General features: G+C 40.2%; 1 protein-coding gene across 1 annotated transcript in view; it reads left to right on the top strand.

Annotated features, from left to right (window-relative positions):
* COL25A1 (collagen type XXV alpha 1 chain) overlaps positions 1 to 19757 on the top strand; it is a 321936-nt gene that overhangs the window by 203254 nt on the left and 98925 nt on the right. The window contains exon 5 of the mRNA XM_044428504.1: positions 845 to 862. Coding sequence (XP_044284439.1) covers positions 845 to 862 — 18 coding nt within the window. The remainder of the gene's footprint in view (positions 1 to 844; positions 863 to 19757) is intronic.

Genomic DNA, 19757 nt, shown 5'->3' with positions numbered 1-19757 from the left:
CTTCTTAGGAAAGCTGTATATATAGTTTTGTAAATGTGTTCCAAACATGTGATGGTCACTGTTCAGGAAGACAGAAACACTAACAAAAATAACAGAGGAGGTTTTCATAATCAGAGAAACTTTGAATCTAAAGAAATAAATGCCTATTAATTTCTTCAAAAGTAGCTATGTACTAGCTTTGTTTTTAAAGTTATTTGTCAAAATTTGGCATTTGCAGTGACAGAATTTATAAAGTTCAGTTTTCATATAAGGAGTCTTACTGATATCCAATATAAACCAATGGTGCTGGTTCAGGAGTATTCTGGTTTCAGCTCTGTAGTATGCTGTGGAAATTCTCAAATTGTTGAAATGGATTGGTTTTCTTTTAGTTGTATAAAAGGGCATGTTCCTATGCATATTTAAACAGAAAGAACTACAACAAGCTGGGCATTGTAGGACTTTTTCTGTCTAAGCACTCACAGAATTGCACCTCAAATGAATTTTATGTAAGTCACAAACAGCACAATTTGAAAATAAAATTGCCTGTTCCTTGACTACACATTGTATATTGAATGTGCTTTTGCCTTGCACTAAACCCACTAGAAGCTATAAATAAGAAGTTGCTTAACGCCCTTTTCTTGTTGAAACAATTAACTACTTTTTTATCTGTAACTTCTAACTAATGCACTTAAAGAGGTTTAACCAGGAGCCTTTAGGCTATGGACTTTAAGTGCTGGAGTTTGCTTTGACAGAGGCTGTAGTTCACCTCATCATTCACTGACTTCTGATTAGAAAGCTGAGGCTTCCATGTTTTGAACAAACACATTTGAGCCTTTTGTAACTCTTTCTTTTTCTTCTTTTGCAGGGTCAACCTGGTCCTCAAGTAAGTGTCATCTTGCAATATATTGTTCTGATTATGATTATTCCTATCAAGTGGGCTCTGCAACAAAACATTGTACTACAGAATGCTCTTGTTCAGCATTCTAGCCCTTTTCCCCCAGCGTTCCATTTCGTCCTTGCACACCACCCAGGTTGTCTTTCCTGCACCACATACCCTCCTGCACCAGGCACTGAGCATTCTTTGTCCATTGAGTGTGCTCTGTCCTCATTGGACTGTCTTGAACCGCCTGCTTTTTCCTCCCTCTACTGTTGTACCCTCCTGTGATTCTCTTGAGTATACTGATGCAGAGGTCCTTGACTACATTCTCATGATAACAGAGTGCCTGAGTTTAATTATGATGGTTAGATTAATTACGGGTCACGTGGAACAGATCTGATTTTGCAAATTTGGTTTAGTTTGATTAAAGGGGCTATCGACTGGCCAAATCATTGCACAAACAGTGGGCCATGTATATTTCTCAGGAGGAACAAATGGGGACCCATATGTTTGAGTCCCATCAGCTGTTTGACCAGATGGTACTTTTAACAAAGTATTACTAAGTAAAGCAGGTCTCCTAACTTTGACTTGAAACTTTGCCACAGAACTTTGAAGTAAGATAAAGTATCTTAACAAATGTGTTGCAGGAGCTGGCTTGCATTAACTGCTTATTAATCATATGATAATAATGCTGCTGTAATCCAGGAAGCCTTCAGTTATTTAAGATAACATTAGCCACTTTGATCAATTATATGCAAGCTTAAGACTAATGTCTGCTTTGTTTAAGAATGGCCCAACCTGGAGCATAATTAAATAAATGTGAATTCATCCAAAGGCGAGCAGGAGAGGATAGGGATGGGGGGAGAGAACCTCTGGCTTAGATATGTAAGAGAAAAGCATGGAAGGAATTCTATAGACATTACAAGGGTTTTAGTAGAAGGACAGAGAATGAGAAGCAGACAGAGTGATCAAAGCCACATCAGGCTTTCGTTAAAATAAATTAAAGTTCTGCTCATATGAGGTTTGACTTATGTTAACAACTTTCTTGAAACATGGCTTTGGCTAGCACAGTTTCCCTCACCAGCCTATAAATTTTGAGAAGTGTAGCCCCATTCAAGCACTTTGCAAGCCTTGTACATTCCATTGGACTCAGTAATGTTACATCACATGGCTCAGATAGAGGGCAAATGTTAGTCCTGAATCAATGACATTGCTGAGGTCCTGAAATCAAATGCTTAATGATCATTGTTTAAACACACAGATTCTTCTCCTACTCTTTAAAAGTATGTTTATATATGAGCTACTAATACGACTTAGTTTTCATTTTTCATACTAGCGATTTTTCGGGCTATTCTTTGATGCATTGATCCATTTCAGTATTGTTACAAAAGAAAAATGCTTCTGGTCTTGGGTTAAATAATGAATTATTACTGCAACCATGGTATGCTTGGTTGTCCTCATTCCTCCTCCTCATTTTATCCTCACAAGGACCCTCCAAGCGTGGGTTGCACTGAAATATTATGAGTGGCACAGGTCATCCAGTGCTGATAATGACAGGGTGGAATTTAAACCTGTGTCTCCCAAGTCCTAGTCTTACTTTGACACCACACTGGATATCATGCATTGCTAAGGATTCTTCACTGTACACTATACTTATGTATTCATTGACTCTGCAACAGATCCATCCTTTGTTGATTGAGATGGTGGTTGTCCTTTTCATAAAGATATACTAGAAAAGTAGACTTGGCCTACAATACGTTATTAACAGTTCAAGCTTAGGGCATGGTCTTGTTCTACTCACTTTCTTGGAAGTTAGCTCCACTGAACTCACTGCAGATTGTATTGTTAGTGGTGTACTGTGTGAAATTGCTGTGTATTGCATGGTGCAGTGTTCTTCACTGCAAGGGCTACAGAGGTTGAAAATTAAACTCAACAAACTTGGAAGCCACCAGTGGCCTTCAGGCATTCCTGTGAGGGAAAAGGGGACACATGGTGACAGGTAAAAGACACAGCGTAGCATAGATCACAGGCTTTGCCTGCAAGGGTCCCAGGTTCAGGCTCTGGCCACTTCAGCTACAGGTGGGCATCTTCCCAGCCACAGGCTCTGGTAAGCCATAGTAACCTGGTTCCCATAATATGCGGAAATGTGTAAGGAATGTGGTACAGGGGCTCAAAATATGGCAGTGTGGGCTCCCGAGTTCCTTCCTGTCAACCCAGCACTGGTACCAATTCACAGCAATTTGTGTTGAGCTAGGAAATCTGTGCAAACTGCAGTCAAAAGTATGCAAACTGCAGTCAGAAGTAAAAAATGACTTGCATCCCACTTCAGAAGCAGAAGCTGTGGGAGGAAAACCCCGATTCAGCCTACTTTGGGCTCTTGCATCTAAGGTGCTGAAAGTCCATTGAGCACAAGTGGGTTGAGTTTCTCAGTATTTTGGATTACAACTTTCTTCGTATCCAGACATTGTCTGGTGATAATGGAAGCTGTAGTTGAAAAGATCTGGAGGGTACCATATTAGGGAAGTGTTGCTCTATAAGAACTATTGGTCTGACTCAGTATTATAGGGGCAGCTTCCTATGTCCCTGTGTCAATATATGCTGAAAACAGTCCTAGAATGCAGCCCGTGCGAGTGACACTCAGTAGACAGAAGACTCTGTCCATCCAAAGTCCTAGCAACAAAAACCAGGCAAGGTGAGAAAAATGACATAGTTGTGTCATGCATCTCCCATCCAGCTGATTTATGCATCAGTGACTGGAGAGGGTGATGGATCCATGTTCCCATGCACTGTCATACCCCTTTCTTCCTTCTTGGTTTGAGTTTTGAGATTGCTGTTTCTGTTGTGGAAGAGCAGCTGCTGCAGAGTTTCCTCTGGTAGCTGGAAGGGGAAGTTGTTCTACAGGAAGTGGGTTTATTGAACAGAAACTAACATCTTTCCTTAACAAGAACATTAGTTTTGATTTCTGTGAAGCATTTTCTGTATCCTCCTAAAACATAAATAAATAAATAAATAAATAAATAAATAAATAAATATTCCATAAGATGTACAGAACTATGCCTCCATTTTTGTAATACCGCTTTTCTGATAAATTCTTTTTTTTTAAGAAAAGTAATATTGCAATATATAAAAATTGAATTTTGTAGTTGGTTCTGGGTTTGGTGAGTTTGTCAGTTTGCTATTTCGGTTCAGTAAAATGACCTTTGTATTTCAACTGTAATCTTTTCAGTGAACTCTCCTGTTCCTGTTAAGCTTCTGGCAATATAGAAGCAAAACAGTACTATAGAATTTCAGCCAAACTCTTTAAGAGATGCAATACATTATTCGGTTTCTCTTTGTTCCATGGAAATGTGTTTTCTTCTCCTTATGTTGAGAAAATTAGGGGTGTATTATGAATAACACTTGAACATACGTAAGAATGAAGGCTTTGCTCTCAAATAAAAGCTTCAAGGGATCTCCTGTCCAGCATATGAAATTGCCCCATTGACCTTGTCAAAATAGATCTGGTCTAATTCATCCAACCATTGTATATAGGTATTTATTTTTCAGTGTGTGTGTGTGTGTGTGTGTGTGTACACCCTTCCAAACATATTGCCTATGCTAGTTAGCAGGTAAAATGAAATTCATTAAGACAAATCAATATGGTACAATATGCAACAATAAAATAAAGCATTAGTAGCCTTAAACATCAGAGAGCTGCAACACAAACCATGTACAGCAAAAACAAAAAGGAACTTCTGTCAATAAACTCATTGCAATATAACAAAACAGATGGAATCTGTTGGGAAATACTTGAGAACTATAATGCTGTCATTCTGTGCCACAATGTACAGCCTTTACACGGGATAGGATTGACCCCAAATCAGCTGGGTTGCTTCCATTGCCCTGCCTGATTCATGGCAGGGGAATCCAGATGACACTGTCTTCCTCTCATGGAGGTAAACCATAGTTAAACCTATCTTCTTCTCCTTTTTGTTAAGGAGATAAAGATGAAATGGTTGAACCATGCCTTCCACTTGATAGTGCTAGGAGCCTTCTTTCTGAAAGCATCCTGTACCAGCAGAATACAATGTTACATGGGTGAATAAAAATTACATCAGAATGGAGTATAGAGTTGCAATTACATCACATCCTTAGGAGTACAGAAGCCATAACGAGGGGCCACAGTGCTCTTTTTTCAAGTTGTGTGGCATGAGGATACATCACTCTATGGATCCCATTGGTGTAAGCATGGATTGTAAATTGCAGAAGTGATGGGGCACATTGCACAGACAAGAAGCACCCAGCTACCTGGCAGAACAAAACTACTACACAAACATCCTTACCTTTCCTCAGGACCCTTGACATTAAGAGCCAAATCAGTTTCACCCCTGCAAGTTGGGCTGTATGGATAAAACACTCCACACAGGTAGACAAGAGAGGGAAGCTCATGAGGGAGAGGGGAAACTGCTTCAAAATGTAACACTTATCCCCACTTCATTGCTGCCCTTTAACCTTTCAAGGAAAAAGAAAAAGTATGGGTGTGCCCACCTGTCCATACCCATTCTTTCCCAACTGCCACAACCTGAATTAAGAGGATGTGTGAACTAACTGCAGAACTTTTTCTCTTACTGAACAGGTTAAGCTAGGTCCCTACACAGAGTACAGTTTACAGTAGGGGGGTTTTTTTGTTAGGAAGTTCAAGTAAGCTTCTACCATGTCCTGGAGAAGGGCATGGGAAGCACAGTCAACCCAGAGAACATGAAGCTCTTCAGTTCACTTCTTGCTATTATTGACCAAACACAATTCTGGATGCCTACAGCAGAACCAACAGACTCTGGAAACAGACTTCTACAGATGGGTGAGTACTGAGAATTGACTTGATGCCTATATTACCTCTCCCAGCAGATGAAACATCCCCCTCCCATATGTGTGACTGATAATTGCAAATGTAGCACTAGACTGAGTCATGTAGAATGGAAAAGCCCATAGATCAGGAGTACAGAACTTGAGGCCCAGGGTCCCAATTTGGCCCCGTGGAGTTTGCCCAATAGCATTGTCACCGAGGCTTGGCCCACTCCCTTGCATCCAAAAACCAACCATTTGGTGTTTTCCCGGCTTTTGTGCATTTTCCCCAAACCTAAAAAGCAGAGATACATCTTCTAAAACTCAATTAGTGGTTGTAAGAGCTTTAATCTAAAGCATGCTGGTTTTCTGGCCTTGCTGATTTTGCCCAGGAGAGTTCCTCTGAAATAGAATTCTGCCTTCAAGCTATAAGAATTTGAACACTCCCACTATGCATGGTGACCTATTATTTCCCATGTATTTATGAAGCAACCCTTAATGACCACTTTGTCACAAATCACAAGAACTATATGGTAGCTATAGCTCATTACCATTCCCATGTCTTTCTTCTCCTGTTGCAGGCAACCAAGCAACTATTTAGCATGGAGACCAAGATCAGCAGCCAAGCTTGCTCATCAACAATGGAAAGCAGTGGGAAGCCAACCTCTCCTCTGTACAGTTGCTACCTTTTTTGTTCTTATGGAGCTGCTGTGCCTTTTTTACAACTATGATTGAGGACATGATTGAGGGGATTGTAACAGGTACAGCATTACCCAGTATGGATACACAGTTCTGGGAACAGCTTCCCTGTTAGTCTCTTGTCTATCCTTCATTTTAAAATAAAAATTAAAAAGCACAGCTGCCTTTTATGAACAATAAGTTTGGCAACTACTTTTATATCTGCTGCTTTCAGAATTTCGTCCATAACTGATACTGTTTAATAAAAGCTGTGAATTTGTGTCTCTGTTCTTACAATGGCTACCCTGCTCTGTTTGTTCCTCATCTCAGCTAAGCATATACAAGGGAACTGGAGATTGTGGGTTTTCTGCCACTAGTGCTCGCCCTACTTTATCTTGTCCTATACTCATGCTACTGGAGGCCAAGACAGGGAGAACAGCTAGTCCCAGGAGTTCAGGATCTGCCTGACTTTTCCCAGCAAGTTTGGCCCAAGAAATGTTTCTCCATAAGGAAGAGGAGTACCCAAGGCCCATCTCAGGTGTGTGTGCATGCATGTGTGCATGTATACCTCTTTGAGAGTGGCAACATTATAGCTAGTCAGCAATCAGGCACAGGAACACTTAGATGGAAGCACAAGCTAAACAGCTACCAATTATTGTCACTATCTTTTGGCTAAGGCTAGTGATACTGCTGACTTTCATAGCTGCTTGATCAAAACTTGTCCATTCATAATGCTCATTTTGTGGTGAACTTAAATCAATGTATTATGGATTTGCTATTACGTTCAGAATGGACTACAGACTGAAGCATAAATGCAGCAGCAGCAAAGCAATACACCGATTCTTCTTCTCACCATCAGATTTTCAGTAGCTCCAAAACTTACTTGAAGCAGTCTTATTTGCCATTTTCCTCATTGATGCTGCCTCTGCCACCACAGCGCTGACTCTGGGTCAGATGAGGAGAAAGAGGAAAAAGATTTTGCCGGTCCATTTTCACACTGGTGATCATCAGTGGCAAGTAAAAATCATATCTGTGTCAGTAAAAATGACAAAACTGAGGTTGTCACACTTTGGGCACATCACAAGAAGGCAAAAATTCCTGGAGAAGACAGTTATGTTAGGGAAAGTCAAAGGCAGAAGAAGAAAAGGAAGACCAAATAAGAGATGGATTAACTCCATGAAAGAAGCCTCAGCCTTGGATTTAGAACAGCTAAGCAGGAATGTCACGGACAGGGCATTTTGGAGAGCTTTCATACCTAGGATCATCATGAGTTGGAGAAGACATAACAACATAACAAGCATTACATGGCATCATTGCACAGGCAATCTACATGAAAACTACCAATCAGAAAGAGGTGACATATGATTCTGCTCATCAATACAGCTTCCAAGATATACCTTGATTTCGCATATGCACAAAATCCTGCGTACATAGGATGAGATTTGAAACCTCTCAGCCAGATGACTTTGTTATTATTTTGGTAAAATATGAACTCAGTCTATTGCTAGTTACAGCACTCAGTGGCTACTGCTATGCTTACCACTTGCATCATCAGAAGCAGTTTGCCTCTGGGTACCAGTGGCTGGGAAACTTCAGTGGGAGAGGGCTGTTGCTCTTATGTCCTTTGCACACTTTCTTGGGATATCTGGCAGGCTACTATGGGAAGCAGTATGCGGGACTAGAAAGGAATTTGATCAGGCCCAGTTCATATTATCATCTTATGTTCCACTAAAGGTTAACCTAGATTGGACATCAGTAGATTCATGATCGAAAAATCATGATCTAATCTCTTGGCAACTTTGAAAAAGGTAGATGTGGATTGTGAGCATGGTACTGGAGAGATAGAGTCAGCTATGTTCCCCACATTGCCTTTCTCCCTTTTTATTTATGTGCAACACTTATACACCACTTAATAAAATATCTAGGCGGTTCACATAGAAATGTGGGAGTTACTCACATAATGGCTAGGACACCTGGAAATGCTCTTAAGAGGTAGGGTGGAAGATAGGCCCTGTCATGGACTTCATTCCTACACAGGCCCGTTTTCCTTCCCCAACTTCTAGCTCTGTGGCTGGGATTTTGCTTTCTCAAGTGGGGAGGTTTAGGCTTCTAGTCCTGCTGCCTTCCCCGTTTATATCTAAAAGGATCCTTGTAAACCAGACCCTTCCCCTGACCTACAAAGGTAGGCCTTTTCTCAGTGGGAGACTGTGGCAACCCTGTGCATTTTTAAATGTACAGAAAGAGTTGTATAATTGCGCATTTAAGTGTGGACAAGGTGCCATGATTGCCTCACTAAGAAAATGGACCTTTGCTTACCAACTGTGATGAGGACTTCCTGGTGAAGTTGAGCTCCAGCAGCTAGCACTTAAAAATTAAGGATTTTCATCCATGCAGTTCTAGAATGACACACAAAAACAAAATCACCAGTATGTCAAAGTTTTTAGAATGCCACTGAATGCTTACTTCAGTGCTGTTTTTACATCAGGAAAACCAAAAACACACGCCATCCATTCTCCTTCATCAAAGGGGCAAATCTCATGGCCAGGTTCTTGGGAGACCTTGCCCAGGGTTGGGTGGGACCGAAGCAAAGCTCGCAGGCCAGAATTGCAAAAATACTGTCCCATTTTTTGACTTAGAGCTCTTATGGCTAATCGCTAAGCATGCCTAGACTTTGATTTGCTCTCCGGCTGCAGGGCCCTTTTCTCTCAATGTCAGTCGCTGCAGGCTGTGCTGCCTACATGTCTACTTGACGGTTTCTTGGAAGTATCCCCCAGGCACTATTGTCTTGGCCTGCTTCCACTCCTGGAAATGTGCATGTACTTGAAGAAAAGCACTGCAAATATCCATTGATTTATCCTTTTGTAGATTAGGCTTAAAGGAAAGCCATTCAAAATCAAAAGTTTCATTAAATCCTCCACCAATTGTGTTATTGAAGATGGCTGTTCATTATTTCAGTGTTGTAATATTAGTCTTTTAGCTATCAAAAGAGTGCAGAAAATGCATTTATTATCACCTTGCATTAAATTCCAGGAGATGAGTAGTCAATTTAAAAGAACATGTATAACCTTAAATATTAAAGAACTTTTCATCAGAAGATTTATCTGCATTATTTCCTCCTTCCAATACAAAGTCATTAGGTATTGTTAAAACATATGAAGAAGAGAAGCATTAGCAGCATTACACCTGCAACAATTGGCCATTTTAATTAAGCTATGATCAAAGAGACATTATGGCATCCAATATAATTGAAAAAACAATTTTTGCTGAATTAAGCATAGCCTAAGATCCATGAGCCCTTGCAAAACAGATAATAATGAACAACTCCATTAACTGGGCAAAGTGGGATACTTTAGTTCATTATTCCATTCTTGGCTGAGAGCCTGTGTGTCATACTTACTCCTCAGTAATAGCTATTTATGCACTTGAACTGTAAACCGGTGTAGCTGTTTGGGTGCAATCAACACTTCCAATAATGCAGACAACCCTGAAGCTGTAAAAACAGCAAGACCAAACCTGGATTCCAACAAATGCTTCACCTATGTGTATTGAACTGCTACAACTGGAGGTGGCAAATTATTTTTTATGACAAAAACCCAATGCAATCCACTTGGGAAGCGGATCCAAAAAGGAAGATTTGAAAACTGACCAGGGAGAGAAATCTAATCTAAGTGGAAAAGACCAAAATCTAGTGCAAGTCAACAAATGGGCCCAATGGGATAAGGAAAGGTCAGAGAGGCCAAATTCACTCTCTTTGATTTTAAAAAAAAATGGCATCATTTTCCAGGATATTCATGACAGAATGAAATCCCATATGAATTTATGAAACAAAACTTTAAACTTCTGGAAATGTTTGTCAGATATAAATAAAGGAATGCAACACAAAACTTTAATAATTTGAGGTATTGCATTTATTTTATGTGTATTTACCCTACCACATAGACTTAACTTTATTGATGTCCATTTCTCAGTATCCTGTGAGATTTCATTAATAATTTTACTCAAGTTTAACTTTATCATTATTTGAATTCACTGGAGCTTCCCCTTCTGCTTGTCTGCACAGAGCAGGTATTCTTTATACATGCAGAAGCTGGACAATAACAGGTCTCAGTTTCACCCTCCAGTTAGGACCACGAATCAAGAAGCATATTCAATATCAAGATTAGATTAGATGGGAATCCAGCTCTCTTGTGCTTGGTAGACTTCTTTCCCAAGTCTGTAATTCTTTGTGCAAAATACAAAAAGCCTGCAACTCATATTTGCAGATGCAGAACTCTGCTTGAACCTGCTTCCTGCTGACATTCACACAAACACTTGGTGCAAGGCAGACACAGGGAGAAAGAAGGTAAGCTGGAGTCTGGGAGCTGAGCTGAGAGAATCCAATATATTCTCCTCCCCAAACTGATTTCCTCACATATTACTAATCAAGATGAAAAGTTACCTGGTTCCAAAGCTTGACACAGGATCAAATCCACATGGTCTATTAGCCTTACCTTGGGGGCTGCTCATGCAAGCCAAACACTTTAAAATTGGCCCTCCAAGAGGAAACTTCCAAAAGTGAAACATGTGGTGCTTGTCATGGAAGAAATACACTGATACTCTGCAGACTCATATGCAGTATCTGTATCTTCCAAGTGTGTGATTCTAGTTTCCATTGTCTAAAGATGACTGTCAATAGAATCCATAGATTCTCATAGTAGTTGAATTATATATTGGAGCTGTTCTGCCTTCTTGGACTGCTTCAATATCTCCAACAACATATTCCTCAGCAAAGGAACAATTGTACCTCCTTCTCTTTCTTTCCCCTCTGGCCCTGTCTTAGAACACTTAGCAAGAGGTGGCTTAGGTAGGGTTGGTGGAAATTGGATGCCTTTTTTGGGTTTAGAAGCTGCCACTGTAACTTCCTAACACTCCTGAATATACAATTCCTCACAGGTTTTAAAGGGCTACTAAAACAAAAAAACAACCCCAGTATGTAGCATTACATATAGTCAAGTGAAAAGAATGAAACCAAAAATACAGATAAGTATGAGATAAATTGCCATAATATGTTAAAAAATGAAAATTAGGAAATGGTAAAGAGCAGTAGGCAGCCTTACCACACAACCTTATCCAGCAGTTGAACATCCAGAAGTCAAACATCCTGACTAATGTTTGATTTTGAGATGAAAACTAGTTTGCAAGGGAGCCAATCTGAACAAAATGATGCAGTTGCCCTTAATAGTATTTAGCCTCCTCCTATTCTTTGATTTCTGCAGTGTTGGAGAAGCAGGTTCAATTCTTCAGATCACATGGTAGATTTCTCTCTGTTTCAAGTAAGCCAGTGAGGTATAGTGGTTAAGAGCATGGGACTGGGACTCAGACGATCTGGGTTCTTGTCCCCACTCAGCCATGGAGCCAGCTGGGTGACTTTGGGCCAGTCACAGACTCTCAGCCCAACCTACCTCACAGGGTTGTTGTTGTGGGGATAAGATGGAGGAGGATAATGATGTCAGCTGCCTTGAGCCCTTTGTAGGAAAAAGACAGGATATAAATCAGAAAAAAAAAAGCTGTGACTTCCATGGCTTTGTTTAACTGTTCTCATTCAACAAACCCAGGGTACTTTGGGAACTACTCAAGCAAAAGTAGGTTCTTTGCAGCCCCACCAATTTTAATGGGAAAGATCTGAGCACATATTTAACTATCCAGTTCAAATTAACAGGGTTTCAAACTGCTTCACTTTGGCTGAGTTTTAGCCGGCATGTGTAAAAGCTTTATATTTCATTCATACTGTGTTTGAGGCAGCAGTACAATTAGGTGATAAACTTATGGTTTGTGAGCTTACAAGGCTGGGTGGAAAAAAAGAATAGCAGATTCTCAAAAGTAATTTAAAAACCATGTACTCCTTCATAGATTTAGAAGTTTTGCACCTCCACCCACTTGTCCCCAATCTTTCCACCCAAAAACTACAGAACACTACCCTATGTATTAGTATTTCCAAGTAGAACAAAACCTAACTTAGGCTTGCGGGTGGGGTTCTAAAATTTGACTATGTTTTGTATTCTCAGCTTAGTAAACTTTCAGTCCTTTGGGAAATATTTTACATGGTGATTGCCTCATATCAACATTTTACTACTACTATTGCCTTGTTATGACTTTAGGGATATAACCTATCACCTCTTTTACAATCAAATTTTATAGTGGCTTTTGTGGATATTGCAAGTGGAAACAATCTCTCTTTTAAAATATCCTTAACAGAATGTTACTGTAGCAGAATTCATAATGGAGGTCAGAAGTGATAAAAAAATATTAAGTTGATGGAAATCTCTACTGAAGCAGAAACATGCACAAGGACCAAAAGCTTTAGTTTGCTGCATCTGAGAACAAAATACTTCGTTATTTTAAAACAGAGTGAAAAATCTTAATGATGAACTGTAGATTAAAGTAGTTACAATCCTTGTTGCTTGGAGAAAGATTGTATGCACAGCTGTCAAGGTCCATGTGATCAGTGTCTTTCCTCTTGATTAGATTATTGCAATGGGCTCTGTCCTGAAAGAGTGTTTGGAAACTGCAGCTAGGGCAAAATGCAGTGGTCAGGTGGCTTTCTTCTGCTGGCCATATTTAGCCTTTCTGCACTGACTGCCAGTCTGTTTCTGGGCACATTTAGGGTGCTGACTCTTACCTATAAAGCCCTAAATGGTTTGGAACCAGCATAAGTAAGTCCGTATTCTCCTATATGAAGCCGCCTAGAGGTTAAGAGCTTCTTTGGTGCTTTTGTGCATGTTATAGAGAGGTTCCATGGGAAGAGATATGCATCCTTCTTTGTAATAGCACCCAACATGTGGAATTCTCTCCCAAGGGATGTTACACTGATCCCATCTTTGTTCAGTTTTACACAGGCTGATCAAGCTTCCTTTTTCAACATTACTATTCAGAATTTTAACAGAACACTGCTATGGATTCTTTCACTTATCTGTCCTGTTCCTGCTGGCAGAAGCCAGGCAAGGTAGGAGGAGGACAGAGGTAATCCACATCTTTCACCATAAATTAAAACAGGTCAGGTCTTTGAGCCCATCTAGATTAGTAAATGGTGGTAGATGGGGAATTCATGATGGAAAAGCTATGGAATATTTGGAGTCTCAGCCTCTATTCTCCATCCTCCTCCCTTCCCAGTCCACTGAGATGCTCCTAATTCTCCCTCTCTGGTTTCTCTCAACCTTGTAAGCAAAACTTTCTGCAGTGGTTGGGATGTGATGATCAGAATTCCTTCTCCATGTTCATAGCTTTGCCTTTGGATAGCAATCCAGACACTGCCTGGGAGCCATAAGATTGTTCTCAATGTCATAGGAATTTTTTTCTCCTGCCTAAATGTGCACAGGATTGTATCCTAAGACAACAATCCTATGAGCCCATAGGATAATTCATAAAAACCTTCCAAGGTGGATACAGTGGATACTCTGGCCACAGAAGGGAAGTCAGAGATCCACTGCACTTCCCTGCTGTTTTGTAGCCAGCAGAGAAAAAACACCAGCTCACCTCTGAGGGTAGAAACCCAGTACAGAAAGGGGGGCATTCATGTAGATAGGGAAGGGAATAGGGGCCAGGATATGAGTTATCTTACCTCCATCTCCTAAGCTCCCCTCCTAAATGGGCAAAAGGCCTCTCTAACAAGGAAAAAAAGAGATTGGAGGCTGGAAGAGTGGAAATCCTTTCCTCCTACCTTACAAGCTTCAGCCGGGAAGGTCATAGGAAACTTGGAAGCTTCTGAGTTTGGGGGCTTCTGAATGGCAAAAGGCACAACCAATAAGGCCCTAAATATATTGTCCCCAGACTCTTTTTAAAATATTTCTCCTGCTCTTAATTTTGAATTGGGTGATTTTAAATTTTTAAATTAAGTTTTAAATTTTCTATAATTTTTGAAAAAAATCTTAGAGTTCTAATTTTTAAAAGTTTTAAATGTAAGTCACCTTGGAATCCTGTTTATCATTTATTGATACATAAATGCAGTGTAAACACTAGTAATCAAATTACATCTTTCCTCAACTTGGCAGCTTAATAAGAAACAATATCTAAAGGCATGTTCAAAGTCCTTTCATGCATTATCATGTAATACCTACAATAACCCTGTAAGACAGATCAACATTGTGCTTAAACTGCAGGTGATTGGTTCAGATCAGCAACTGAAAGAGAATGTCTAGCCCCAGGCTAAATAGAAAATTCATAGCATAGGCATAATTTTGAACCATGGGAGATTCCTGAAGGTATATAGGAGAGTATTCGTTGGGTTGCCAAATGAATTTGACATATACTATGGCTGACATAAAGTGTCAGCTTTATGTGGACACTTTTATATTGCGCTAACAGTGCGATCCTATGCATGGTTAGACACACAAAGGGCTACAACCCCTGGCATGCCCCAGCTAGGCTGAAGATTCCTTCTTAAGTTGAGGTATTAACCTCATTATGTTGAACATATGTTGGCTGAGAACTAATTTTGGACCCAGGCCATATTTTAATTGAACAAGGGATATCAGTGTAGGCATCAAAAGAACCTTTCCAAAGATCTAGACCTGGACAAATGTTTGGGATTCATAATAAATGAAGCGCTTTGTGAAAACCTCTGTTTCAGTTCACATGTGGAAAGTGGATGTCAATGGGCTAAACATGGGCAGTATCTGAGGAAACCTAACTGGCTATCACAGGGTACCAGAGCATAAGCTTTAGAAACGTCTCTGACGCTAGTGCAATGAAACCTGATGGATAGCTGCACAACTAAATTCTGAGGCTAACCGAGTGTTGAAGCTGTACATATTCCACCCTCCTTTTCACCTCATCCCAGATTTTTGCTAGTGCAATTCTAGAAATGGTACAGCTCTGAAACTTACCTGATCTTGTTCTTCTGAAATGTTATGATCCCTCCCTTTCTAACTTTGTACATATCCCTACAATTATTTTGGGTCACATCCACAGTTAATCCCAGTAAGAGTGAACCATTGAAATGAATATAATTTAAGTTAGTCATGATTAACTTCAGTCTGGTTTGGCTCTTCTCTAAGTACGACTACCATTGGATATGATGCCTTCTTTCAATGATGACATTATTGAGTTGTTGGATTTTGGGTGCAAAAAGCAAATGTTAATAATACTGATCCTGCAATGAAAATGGGATAGAAGAGTTGGCTGAATATAGCCGCTGAATACTATCTAGATAATCTGGACACCAGCAAAAGTTTTTCTATGATTTGTCGTTCCAATTGATTCTATTTAGGATTTTCAGGAAAAAACTGCATGCTGTTGCATCTTTGGAACCACACCAAGGCTTCACTTGCCTAGAATTGCAGGCCAAGGGGATTCCTTAATAATTTTGGCAGCAGGCCGATTGGTTGCTCCAGCAAGTCAGCAAATTCTCACCAGAGAAAGATCTCAAAAAGCATTTTCTTCTTAATCTAAATCTTCCAATACCTTTGAGATCCAGAACTGACCAATGATAAATGTTTCCTGTAAGAATATCATAGTGCTTCAAATAGGTATTGCTAAAGTATGCAAGTACTAGCTGTAGTTATTTTCTTCATTGTCAAAGATTTTCCATGTTCAGCAGTTTTTGTCAGCTACATTGAAGAGACATTTTGCCTACTCAGAATTCTTGAACTGGCTTCACTTGTGATGCCCTTCTTTTCATGAGCTAAGTTTACAATTGGCTCAGATCTTCCATGTCAGTTATACAAGAAAGTTATCCACATTCTCATTTGGCTTTGTTTTGCTAAGCAATGCCTTCATCCACTCAAATCAAAGAGTGTTGTAGTGTTGTGTGTTATCCTGTTTAAATATGATGATGGGATGACCCCTATAATTCATCAGTGAAGAAGAAGGTAGAATTAGAAGGAAAAGGGGGCACTGAAGGAGCAACACAGGGTTTTCTCAGGGTATACCCCAAATCCACACTGCTTTCAACAAGAAAATTCAAAGAGGAGGCCTTTCAGGGCAGACCTAAGTAGTACCACATGAACTGGCTTAAAGATCTTGCATGAGGAAGACCTAATAACCAGGAACTTATCTTAAAATCAGTGAGAACAGGGAAGCATTTTAAAGACGAAAGGCTTATGTCTCAGTATAGGCAGGAAATAATAAAGTGAGGTTGAGTTTGGGAGAAAGCAATCAATAAATGCATCTGGAAAAACTGCACAGAATCTTAAAATAGGGAAAAACCTGGAAAGCATTTATACAGTCAAACACTGACATCAGATAAAGCAACAGCAATCCTTTAGTCTGCAAATATAGAATCCCACAATGGAAAAGGGAGCAATTATCCTGCTGTATGAGACTCTCCTTCAGTTGCACATTACCTTCAGCATTTAGGTCTTAATATTTTGTGTAACAGGAAAAGCTGACCTCAAAAAATCACAAACCTAAGCAAGCTGCACTGTCCTGTGATCCCTTCCATGTAAGATCCATGAGGGAAGACCTCAGTGGGCTGCTTTTTGTGACATAACAGCCTGTTATGGTGACTGTGGCATGTACAGGATACAAGCAACTGCCATGTTACATATCGAGCCCCTAACCATGGTTTGTTATGCCGTGCAATGCTGGCAAGTTTCTGTGACCACCCTCACATGAAAGAGACCATGGTGATGTGAAGGTTGTTTAACCCTCCCATAACCATGGTCACTGGGTTTGCATAGCATAATAATCCTGAAATGGAGACTGGATATGAAAATGGTATCAGGGAAGCAGCATGACTCATTAAGAGTTCAACACCCCCCAAGATGAACTTTATTATGTCATGTGAACCAGGTCAATTTGAGTAAGGATGTGTGCAGAGACCTCCTTGAAGCTAGAATGAAATTTCAGAAAGATTTTGATGACACTGATAGCCTTTGCATTTTCTTCTGTGTACTTTCTGCTGGTTTGACATCCATCCCCTCAGTTCCTTCCTCAAAACCATTCTTGAAAAGGCCATTTGTTCAATATACAGGTTCTAGTAGCCCTATACAACAGTTCTTACTGGTGGATATATCAATATGAAACTGCTAAATCATGTTCCTTCGATTTCAGTGGTTTTACTCTAAATTCAGGCTTACTATTTCCTACATTTTATGTTTGCTGCTTCTCAAAGATGAGCAGTAATATATGTGCATACTATATGTGACATTTTTTATATATAATGCCATTACATTTTATTTGTTTTCGTGAAATCCCAGCCATTGTAACATTAAAACTTGATGTCCATAAGGAAACAGTAACAAACAAACAAAGTACAGAATGTCCAGTGTGGTGCGGGACTGGGACTCAGGTGCTCTGGGTTCTAGACCCCCCTCTGCCACAGAGTTCACTGGGTGACTTTGGGCCAATCACAGACTCTCTTTCCATCCTGCCTCACAGGGTTGTTGTTATGAGGACAAAATTGGGGGGAGGAAGAAAATTATGTCAGTCACTTGAGTTCCTGGAAAGGAAAAATGGTGGGATAGAAATATAATAAATAAATGAAGTGGTGAAAACTGACACATATGCTAAAACATACGTTCTGTGGAGCAAGACTGCCGAGTTCTGGAAGCAGGGGTAGTTTTTATTTGGGGCAAAACTGGTGGTGCCCATCTACCTCTCTATTTACTTATGGCAAAGAAATTTGCCTATAGCCAGGCATATTTTCTCCAATCCATAGCATGCAGGTGATGACTTCTATGCATGCTCTTTTCCTATCCTCCTCCAATAATCTCAGTAGAACAATGAGTCTCTGAGTATGCAACATCATCATCAGAATATTTGTCCCTGCCCAGTTCTGCGATGAACAGAAACCCACGGTGTTTAGTATGGGAAGGCTCTGCAAGCCAGAAGTTGCAGCAGCCGAATCTCTTAATGAACGAATTACTCCTGTAAGGTCTGAGACCAAACAGGAGCCTTCATGGAAAATGGAAGCCTAAAAGGATAGGCCTCTGGCCAGTAGCGAAGCCCTCTTCCATCTCTCCAGGAACTCATGCCTGGTGTACTGTTGGAGTCAGTGCATCAGCTCTAAACAACATGTGGCTCCTGTAGAAAGAATACTGTTCTGCTGTTGGAACTGCACTTGAGCATCTCTGGCAGCTTGGGCTCAGGGGTCTCTGGCACTCCACCGTACTGCTTGGAACTTGGAGTTCCCTCTATCAGTACCAATGGTTTTTTGCCCTCAAGAGTCCATATCTCTGCTGGAGTCCTGCATCAAGACACACTTCAAGGTTCTTCCATGCCTCTTCTGGGAACAGCTTGTCTGTCTTCAGGCATGCATAGCTTCATGTATAGCTCTTCACTTGCATTTCCTGGAACTCAGGGATGCATCAAACGCCTTAGGATAATTACCCACTGGAGAAGCAAATGGGGAGTGTTTGTTGGCGTATTCAGTTCCTTAAAAGAAGGATGGGCAACTGTGGGAAATTCCAGGTCATTTTCTTCCGCTGGAACTTGGCCTATGTAAGTTATCTCCTCTGATGGGCACCAAAATAGAATAATAATAATATTAAAATGGCACCTGTAGCAGCTACAGCACAATCAAAAGATCAAACAGCTTGTGCACAAGCCCTTTTTTTGCTCTTTGGGTGCTTTATAGCTATCAAGGATGCCAGTGCCCCCTCCCCATTTCAGGAGGTAGTAGGGCCATGGCTGTTATGTGGTCTGCAGTTTCTCCACCTTAAAAGCTAAAGGAATGCATTTACATTTGTGACCTTCTCTATGGAGTTGGTCCCAAAGTTGTTGGGAAACCAATAACACATCTACCTTATTTCATTCACTTAGGGCATTAATTGTAAGTACAGGAAGAATCATACTTGCTTCATTTACAGTGGAGGTACACAGAGGTGAAATCTAATATTTTTACTTGCCAGTATTCCTAATCACTAGCCATATTGGAAGTGGTTTCTGGGAGTTAAAGTTTCTGGGAGTTAAAGTCCAAACATCTGGAGATCTGTTTTCTGCTCAAGCCTGATCAAGAAATGACAAGTAGATCCAAGAGAGTGTTCTAAATATGACTGTCTCTGTCACACAGCCTTCCTGTATGCTTGTGAATTTGAATTCTAGGAGTGTATTTGAGATTAGCTATCACTCTTTCTCATTTACATGATTGAAAAGGAAGGAGGGATAAAGATGAAAAGTTAGGCCTCCTTGTGCTTCAGATCTCTGGAAGGTTGACCAAGTGCCAGGAATCTCTTGATGCAGGATCTGCTTTACATATTTAAGCTAAAATAATGCAATATTCCATAGTGAACTTCATATGACAGAGGAGAAAATGTAATGGTTAGTTAAGATCACAAAGATCCTTGCAAAGAAAGGATTTCATTCCTTTGAATGGCAGGAGGTGCTATATTGCCACCTTTAATATTGTATTGCATTAGGAAATAAAGTTGGAATGTACTTTCCTCATTCAAGCAATCTTATAAGCCTTAGATTCCATTTGACTTAA

The sequence above is a fragment of the Varanus komodoensis genome, unplaced genomic scaffold, assembly GCF_004798865.1.
Source record: "Varanus komodoensis strain SLA01 unplaced genomic scaffold, ASM479886v1 scaffold2, whole genome shotgun sequence".
In the NCBI taxonomy this organism is placed as follows: Eukaryota; Metazoa; Chordata; class Lepidosauria; order Squamata; family Varanidae; genus Varanus; species Varanus komodoensis.
This window is presented reverse-complemented; position numbering and strand designations above follow the sequence as displayed.